General features: G+C 35.4%; 1 protein-coding gene and 1 long non-coding RNA gene across 2 annotated transcripts; both read left to right on the top strand.

The window, feature by feature from the left end:
- On the top strand, nucleotides 2,816–4,396 carry LOC110012808. The gene is made up of 2 exons (XR_002288004.1): nucleotides 2,816–2,962; nucleotides 3,716–4,396. It is a non-coding gene; the product is annotated as an uncharacterized LOC110012808 (long non-coding RNA).
- On the top strand, nucleotides 6,524–8,871 carry LOC105173918 (plant cysteine oxidase 1). Its single transcript, XM_011095837.2, has 5 exons — nucleotides 6,524–7,009; nucleotides 7,304–7,428; nucleotides 7,879–8,035; nucleotides 8,134–8,337; nucleotides 8,425–8,871. Exons 1-5 carry the CDS (start codon nucleotides 6,766–6,768, stop codon nucleotides 8,559–8,561), a joined length of 867 nt encoding a protein of 288 aa, XP_011094139.1. The 5' UTR covers nucleotides 6,524–6,765; the 3' UTR covers nucleotides 8,562–8,871.

Below are 10,083 nucleotides of genomic sequence, written 5' to 3'. Positions count from 1 at the left end.
GTTATCCCTATTATCACGTCTAGGTTTTCTGCAGTCCTTGATATAGTGACCTCTTATACCGCAATTATAGCATCTTCTCTCTCTAATTTTGTCATCCTTATGTGAATAATCTCTATTTCTGGATTTACTCCTGTTTTTATTCCGACTCTTACTCCTATTGTTGTACCTGTTACTAGAGTTCCTAAATTTGGACCTACTTCTGACAGAGTTCACTTCATGATGATTATTGCTAGGTCTATTTGTTTTAAGATCAATTTCTTTGCTTTTTAAGCCATTAACAACAATATCAAGACCCACACTATCTCTACCGTATTTAATCGCAGCTTTCACATCAGAATATGTATCAGGTATAGCATTCAAGAGCACAATAGGAGAATACTCATCAATATTCTTATCACCAGTCAGTTTTATATCTTGCACTAATTTAGTGAAATCATCAAGGTTTTCATCAATGGTTCTGGATAAATCAAGTTTGTATTTGAAAAACTTTTCAAGCAAGAATAGCTTACTAGGCAATGAAACATCAGTGTAAAGATCCTCTAGTTTTTCCCATAAATCTCTTGCTGTGTCTTGTTTACCAACTTTTCTTAAAACATTGTCAGACAGGTTTAGAATTATAGAAGAATATGCAAATTCGTCATTTTCTAAAACCTTTTCTTCAGAAATAGAATCAGAGTACCGACCATCAATGGCCTTGAAAACCTTTTGTTGAATTAAAATGCCCTTCATTTTCTGTTGCCAAATTGAAAAGTCACCTTTTCCATCGAAAGGTTGCAAATTGTATCCGGCCATTTTAAAGAAAAAACCTTTTCAAAAATCGAATTTAAGAAAAGAAGGAAGGATTTTCAAAAGAAAACAAGTTTCAGTGGGTTATGAAAATTCACAGCAGAAAAACCCAACAGTTATGAAATCACAGCAGAAAGTCCCAACAGTTATGAAATCACAGATAAGTGTGAGCACTCAGAGATTACGACGCAGACACACAGTTCAGATTATAACCTCAAAGTATCAAGAATCAACAGTAAGTCACGCACAGAGCCTTAAAAGATATGGTAAGTTCAAAATTTCACAGAGTATAGTGTTCACCGAGAACAAGCACGCGGCAGTATCATAGACCGAGATATCCACAATCTTAAGAGATTAATCACAAAGTAGAAATAACAGATATTTCAGAAATCCCACAAGACAGTGTACGAAATAATATTCAGAATATTGCAACAGTTAATATCACGAATAGAAAATAGAAGCTGAGGCCTCTCCAGCCTAACACCCAGTCCAGATACCCGACGACCTCAAGGGTCCGGCCAGGAGGGTAATCAGGGGGAACAAGCACCTCAGTTAATAGTTCGAGAAATAATATAACAGAAATAAAATGCGGAAGTAAAAGGAGGGGTTTCAGCAGGTTACCGCCACCAGAGTGCCGTCGGATCGGAAGGAGTGGCTCTGATACCACTGTAGAGTGGATATCAAAACAATCCTATCAACTATTACAAGCCGATTTGGAGTACGAAACTCCTTAAAAATTATACAACCCAATATTGCAGTATAATAAAATAACAGAATGAATAAACTGAGGAATCAACAGAGACAAACTCTTGTTAAATAGTCGGCTCAGAAAACACCAGGTCCAAGAATGAGAGGGACACGGCCACTGTAAGTTCCGTTCCCAAACGGCACCAAGCCCACGGCAACACCACACGGAGACACGACCTCAACGAACCGGATCACTCAGTATCTCACCCCACCCGGTCGCAAAAGACACCTCAAGGCTCACGATTCTCACAAAGAAGAGTTAAGAGGATTCGGGTATTTCTCGATTTCAGTTTTTTGAAAAGAGAGGAGAGAGCTCCTATTTATACGGTTGAGAAAATAGGTGAGAAAGGAAAGCCATTGAAGCTTTCCTTAAACCATTATCTTGGTTTAGGAAAGCTTCCATGGAAGCCGGTGACAAGAAGGAAAGAGTATCTCGGTGAGTATCAGAGAGAAAGGGGAAGAAGAGAGGCAGACGGCGCAAGGTACATACTGAGGGTTAGGGCAACAATTAGAGAGTATAAGTACCGGTAGTGGGTCGGGTCATGGGTCGTCTGTGGGCTGCCGGGTGGGCTTGGGGTTTGGGCTTTTAAGTGGTCTACCGATTTTAAGGTCATGGGCCATAGCAACAACACCAGGACGTTGGATGCTCTGATGCTAAAGCTGCTCTTGATATGAAGGAAATTCTCATTTCTTTCTTGGATAGATTGGAAAAGGAAAGACAGTTGATTGTGGAACAAAATTATTTGGCGCGAGTGATTGTTGCACTAAAATTTTAGCTAAATTTACACTGTCGATCAAGCAAAAGGTGTAATATGTTTATTAGACCTCATACTTCCTCTTCGTTGTAAACTCATGTGAGCTTGGAGACCTTAACAACATTTGCAAATAAATAACAAAGCATTGTACTGTGAACACAATAAATTGGATAAGGCAGGAGATACAAATCCTTATACATATAGTCAGAATCATGCTGAATACCCAAATTATTGCATGAAATAACTGAAATCATTTCTTTATTATCATTGTTTTTAGATTAATTTGTAAGAATCACTAAAAATTTCAATATAAATTTATAACTAATAAAATAGATTGTATAATGCATACTATATATCTTGATATAAAAATAAATAAAAAAATCGTAAGTGAATTACTTGTCAATTTATAAAAAATATAACACAATTCAAATATATATTAAAATATTACATAAAGTTTATATGTATTATATTACATAATAATTTTAATTATAAAAATATTATAATTTACTAAGTTGTTGATTAAATTTATAAAAATTATAAAAAAATATTATGATCAAAGAAGATCAGGGATGCCTTGGAGAGACTTGAGCGCCTCGAGTGCACCTCCTTATCTTCTTCTTTGTCATCTTCAAACGCCGTCGATGTATCAAGCCCCAGCGCGATCTCTGGAAAAGGTCTCTCTCTCCATCTGCTTGCGTGTTTAAGCTTGGTTTCTGTCTACGCATTGGTTTGGACTGTTGGTTCGTATATTAGGTTGATTGTTATTGCTGAATTTGAATTCAGGTGTGCTCTGGACGAGTTCTTGAATTTTATGCTGTTCATTAGTTTTTTATTTTATGAATGTTTTTGAAAGGGATCCGTGAAAGTTTAATTGATCTTATCCTTACTCTGTAGAAGATAAGTATGAGTCTGATATCATTTGTCTGGTCCAACTGCAGAAGTTGGAGATTGAAATTTGTCTGGTACTGTGTATCGGAAAGATCGTCAAGTGGGTTAAATGGCTTTATTTACTCTTGATACACCATTGAATGTAAACCACAAAAGGACAGACAACTGAATGCTTGGTATGAGTGTCTGTCTGTAGATTGATCTTAATAGAAAATTGAAATGCATCAACAATGCGGCCCTGTTTTTGTCGATCATATACGATGTATGTTTTTTCGTGCATAGAAGATCATCAAATATCCTTTGTAAATTAAGCAACAACTTCTTGATATATTTAATCCTAGACAAATGGGCGTTTATGTGTCTTCTTTGAGCTTGGAGGCATCTAGCTGGACTCACAAGTCACAAGTTCTTGACTTCTCCTTCACTTCCTTTGTCCGCTGTATGTTGTTTGCTCAGTTTGTTTGGTTCTACTTACAATTTTTTGAGGAGGTTTGCAGACTTAGTTATTTGAAAGAAGTAATTTTTCTCCTTTTGCACAGGAAAAGGGAGCAAATCAGTGAGGAGGCTGAGCCAGTTAGCCTTGCATAGTCTGGATAAACACCTTTGTCAAAACCAGAAGCAAATGCTAGAAGCCCAAGAAAGGATAGAATTACTCTGGAAGAGCTGTATGTCCTCTTACTGAGATTTGAAACAAGCACTTCTTCAGTTTACTTAAGATCAACTGATCTTTCTCCCATTTTCTTTTTGAGAGGCGTAATCGTGCTGACAGATGGATTAAGTATGCAGGCATGGTTTTTACAATAATCATCTTCATTATTATCTGGAGGTGGCAAGACGACTGATGCACCATTTGGTACAACCTCATTATAACACAGTTTTTCCATTAATCTTGTGTTGCAGCGAGCTACCCAGTGTTCATGAACAAAAAGAATCTAGTTGAAACTTGATTTCCTAGATGTGTTCATATTTATAGATGGTCAGAAAATGTTACAATGAAACAAAAGTGGAAGTAGGAAGAACTGGTAACTGAAGGCATACATAGGTCCAAATTGTGTGAGTTGAGTTGTAAGTAGCATGATATAGGCCGATTGATGAGTAGCATTCTTTCACCTTGACTTGCTGTACTTTCCATGCATGGCTGATCTCATTGTACAAGTTTTCATGAATTCATTTTCTTCAAGTATTATGTTTTGTTGAAAAGTTCCAAAGCACCATGTAAATTATGCATTCTGCCAACAGATTCAGAGCGTGTATATGATGGTTTTCAATATGTGGGGTTTCAAGTGGATTGACTTTTGATTGCACAGTAGTTTCCCATGTGAAATGAAGCAGAGCTGCATGACTTAATGCTCTGCACAAACTAAAGGTTATATCAACATAGGGACCTTGAACTAGACCATTTCGTTTACAGTTTGGATGCAATCTGCCTCCCACCTAGAACTGCTAAAAACACGATTAGGGCAAGCAACGGAGGGGTGCATGCTATGATGCGACTATTATTGGGTTTTTAAGTGGAGAAAGATAGTTGTGCTTCATATTTAATCATAAGCACGCTGGTCGGCTGGAGCATTAGCAGCGTGGGCGGAAGAGATGGAGGCGGATTTCTGAAAATGGTGGGGTGGGTTTAGGGCTAGGGAGTGGTTTAAGAAAGTAGATGGATCAAAAATAACATTTTTCATCACCATTTTGATGGAGTTTTCTATCCATCTATTAGTGGATACATTTGAATTTTTAACTCCGAATCAATTCCAAAAATCTGAATGTCTCTATTCAAATGCAAAGAGTTTTTTTGTTTTGAGCTAAAATTCATTGAATTTGAAATTTCAAATGAAGTGGGTACAATACAAATCATTGGTAGGAACGCAGCCGAAATCATGAAATACTAGTGCCTAATCCGCAGAGAAAACGTGGGAAAAGGTAAAAGGGTGGTGAGTGCAGTGCAGTGGAGGAGGTAGGCCTTGGAATCCTATTTTGCCAATTTCACAGTGTGAACCAAAGTGAACTATTTTAACTGTTGGCCTTTCGGCTGCTTCGTTCTTTTTGTCAAATCCAGTGGCCATTGTCTCATTTTTTAGTTATCTTCTTCTTTTTTTGGTGTTGTATATGACTAGACATTTCAAGAAGATATACCGCTGGATTTTGAACATTCCCAACTAATTTAAGGGTGTGTTTGTCCCAAAATTTTGAATAATTAGGAGTGATTTCAACTCAGTATTTATATGGTAATTAATTTTGATATTACGGGGTGTATGGATCAACAATTTGTTGGTTTAGTGGTCTGCAAAATAAATTTTAATGAAAATTCTTACTCTCATCTCATACATGATTACTTTTATTTTCCTTAATATAAGATCACGAAACTTATAGTAAAAATATAAAATTTAATTATAAAATATAAAGATAAGAAGTTCATTACATCTAATTGGTGCAAGAACATCAAATAGGACCACCCTCTAGCATGATTAGTAATGATCAAGTTGAAAATGAGAATGCCGTTAATTAACTAATTTACGCAGAAAATTAAATAAATAAAGATCCCACAGTCAGTACAAAAAAATTGTCAAAACTGTCCTATTTTTCTTCTTTGAGAAAATTATACTTTTGTACTTTTTCATAATACTTCAACATAAAACATGTTAAAGCCAGTCATAATTTGGGAATTATAATTACACTTGTTATATACAAAATATATATTTTTCCAAAATTGTAGATAAATATGATATATTAAATCTGCTTAATTAAATTCAATTTAAAATAAAAAAATTGATTTATATCACGTGTAGTAAGGTGGAAAAATTGTAATACAAATTGAATTTGATGGAATTTTAATTAATTATATAGTAAGTTTAATATATTTATAATATAATTAGTGTATAATTAAAAAATAATTAATTATATAATGAATGTATTATATTTATTTTACAATTAATCTGATTAGACTAAATTTAATTTGAATAATAATAATTAGGAGGAAAGAGAAAGCAAAAGAGAAGCAGTAGGTGTGCAGTCAGAAGTTGGAGACGTGTAGATGGGAAAGGGTGGCCAGGTGAGCTTGCGGGTGCGGGTGGGGTGGGGGGGCAGCAGCACAGCACATGACAGAGGGAGACCCGAACTCAGAAGAAAAAACAGTGGGACTATTAAGATAGATAGAGCAATACCGGATTTGGCAGTTTTGGTTTCAATCTTGGGGCGGGAAATAAACTGCTTTCTTCCCTTTTCAACTATACTATACATTAATTGCATGCTTTTTTTCCCTTGGAATTCTTCCCTCCCCCTCCACTCATGGCCCCTGGTTTTACTACCCTCTCTCTCTCTCCTTATATAAATTCTCTCCTCTCTCTTCCCCTTTTTCCCCACCCCCCATCCGCCATTTCCCTTCTGACTTTTCCTTGCACAGTTCCCCCCCGCTTTATTCTTCTTGGGTTTTCTTGTTCCAGATCCGTCCTTTTCTGCTCCTGCAGGAACAAATATCTAATTACTTTGATCATTATATATGTATATAGACAGAGACTGAGAGAGAGAGAGAGAGAGAGAAAACCATTACTAGCTTTCTTCCTCTTGTTGTGAAGTTGAGAATCGTCGTCTGATCATGACAATTGAAGCTGCAGGCTTGGTGGAGGAAATCAGGAGATCAGACAGAGTTGGGCTTGTGGATAAGGTTATCAAGAAGAAGAGATGCAGACGAAAGGTTGTCCAAATTCGATTGAGGAGGTCTCCTCAGGTTGATCATCCCACCACTCTGCAGAAGCTCTTTCGTTCCTGCCGGAATGTCTTCAAGGGCCCTGGAACTGTTCCTTCTCCTACTGATGTCCGGAAGTTGTGTCGTATTCTTGGTAATTACGCAACAACCCTCTGTTTTGACTTCTTTTATGGGATTGTCTTGTGGGATCGATCAAGAATTTCCCTTTTTTTTTTTTTTTGTGAAACACTGCAATTTCCAGTGATGATTCAAAAATTGTTTGCTAGCTGCTCAGTTTTCTTGATTGGTTAAATATTTACTGAATTATATTCGTCATGCGATTGATTGCATGAACGCATCTAGTTATCACTTATGTGGTGAAGGATTAATTTAAGACAAAGTTATAGTCATAGTTTTTGATAGTTAATAATGTTTTTTCATGTTGTAGATGTAATGAAGCCTGAAGATGTTGGACTTAGTAGGGATCTGCAGTTCTTCAAACCTAGGAGTCATGAGGTTGAAGGCACTCCAAGAGTAACTTCAGCTACCATCTACAAATGTCAAAATTTTGAGGTAATACATCTTCTTACTTTCTTGCAGCAATCATGAATTCATGCAACATATGCCTGAGCATATGATGTCCCAATACTATTAGCTATACAATTGAAGACCGTCGTTTTCAGATTTCTGCTTTTGGTTTTCTTGAAGTATGTTGAACTTGTTACTATTTATTTATTCTGCAAATTGGGGAATCTTATGTAAATATAGGGATTATTGCACTGATGCCTCACTAATATAGTCAAATTACTGAAACAGCTCATACTTTTTGAATAATTACACTCACTAGCCTCTCTCCCCAGCAATAGTGAGGATGTGGCATGCCTAGCAGTTTATAATTAATGTAATTCCATGTCTTTTCTGTAATTTGATTGTAGTCATGGGAGTGTAATTAATCTAATTATCCCACAAATATAAGCTGAATTACTGATCTTGAAAAGCTCGAATTCAATCTCCTTTCTGCAGCTGTGCATTTTCTTCCTTCCGGCAACTGCTGTCATACCTCTTCACAATCACCCGGAAATGACTGTCTTCAGCAAGCTTCTGCTGGGGACAATGCACATAAAAGCATACGATTGGGTCGATCCCCACGACTCTGATTACTTGACCTCACCTACCAAATGTAAGTGATCTCCTGTCTCCTCAAAACCAACAACCCTATGTATGTGACTAAGAATATGGATTTGCTAATGCATATGTTGTTCAAATATAAAATTTCAGCTAGACTAGCGAAGCTCAAAGCGGATGCAACGTTCACAGCCCCGTGCGACACTTCCGTGTTATATCCAACATCCGGAGGAAACATCCACGAGTTCACAGCGATAACGCCATGTGCCGTGCTGGATGTTATTGGGCCTCCCTATTCAAAAGACGATGGCCGTGATTGCTCACACTATAGAGATACTCCGTGCGATGCTTCATTGTGTAAGATGCTACTCTTTCATGCTTCCTTCACATTATCTGTCGTGGTTTTTTGTGCTGACCAAGAACATCTTTTCGTTTTGATTTCAGACGGTGCAGAATTTAGAAAGATCATAGACAACGCGGGTGGTCGTTATGCGTGGCTGGAGGAGATCGAAATCCCTGAGGAATCAGAGATGGATGGGATTGAGTATAAGGGTCCACAAGTCTTCGATTCGATGGCCTAGTGATCGTTTTCCTCCCACATTTCTTACACTCTAGTGCCTGTTTGTACCTAAAGCATCAGCTAGTTCTCATGTTTCTGATCTTTTGCTATACATTTCTTGGTCTTTTTGTCTCTTGTATATATGCCCCATTTGTAGAGTTTAATGTGACATAGTTTCTTCATTGGTAGTATGCGAAGGGAAACACAGGCTGTCGAATTCTTACATAGTTTCATAGTTCAGTGAACAACAGCTTTGTAAGACAAGAGACTGTGTTCTTGAATATCTACACTCCATTTACATTAATACATGACAAACTGTAATCTGCAGCGTATAATTAGTCTCCATTTGGTACCATTCACTCCTAATTAGAATTAACTAAAAAAAGAATCACATTATTCTTTTGAAAATATATTTATATTTATATAATATTTCTTTTTTTTTTTTTACACAATTATAGTATTAGGATTATCGTTATTAATAGTGGCTTTTTTTTTTTGGTGAGCGAGTAATATTTGTACTATTATGATATTTAATATATTTAACTGTTTTTTCAATGCTGACAAAAGAAAATTGTGTATAATTTTGTTGCCAGTATTTATATTTTGTATTTTTGTAAATATTTAATTTTATATATTTCAAATCATATATTTATTTGGCAATATATGTAGATTTATTTGATCTTTTTTTATATATATTATTTCGTTTACTTAATACTATGTTTTAAAATTGACCAAAATACATAATAAAAATATATTGATTAATGAATATTAATTATTTTATCTTAATCATTTTTATTTGTTCATACATCGTGAGTACTTAAATTGTTAGTAAGAAATAGAGTAAATTGTTTTGATATTTTATAAGATTATGACAAACTACGCAAACACCTTATATTTTTTATAAATTCCAAAATACCCTTTTAAAATATAATTGTAATTATAACTACACCCTCTATTTAAATATAAACTTACACAAACATTCTTTAGGAGGTGTACCTGCAATCTATATCGATACTAAAGCCCCTTTATACTAAAAAACAACGGTTAATGACATAGTCACACTAATTTTTTGTGAAGTCAAAAATACCCTTCATAATAAAATAACATACTCAACTTTTTAAAATTTACATTAAATGATCTTTTTTTTTCTTTTTATTAATGTAATATGCTGATTTATATATTTTACTTTTATTTATAATATATTTTAAAGTATGAAAGATTATTTAATATATGCACGCAGGAACAACGTGCCATAACAGCTAGTCTTATAAAAAAATAAGAGATGTTTGTGTATTTTGATCTGGAAATGTCAAAATAATTTACCTAAACAATAATGATAAAAGCATTTATAGTAAGATCATTAACAGGCAAACAATTTTCTTTTTTCTAAAATTCAACATTGGTAATGAAAATAAAACCAAAACGTTCTTCAGGTATTTGAGCAATATGAGAGCCGTGGAGTCTCCATGAATTTGGGCTTTGATGGGCCAGAGTCGTAATCGCTACTATTTGTAGAAACGAGCTGATTATCTATTGGTCCACAG

This window comes from Sesamum indicum, linkage group LG11 (genome assembly GCF_000512975.1).
Source record: "Sesamum indicum cultivar Zhongzhi No. 13 linkage group LG11, S_indicum_v1.0, whole genome shotgun sequence".
NCBI lineage: Eukaryota > Viridiplantae > Streptophyta > Magnoliopsida > Lamiales > Pedaliaceae > Sesamum > Sesamum indicum.
Note: the sequence above shows the minus strand (reverse complement) of the source record. Positions and strands in the feature narration are given on the sequence as shown.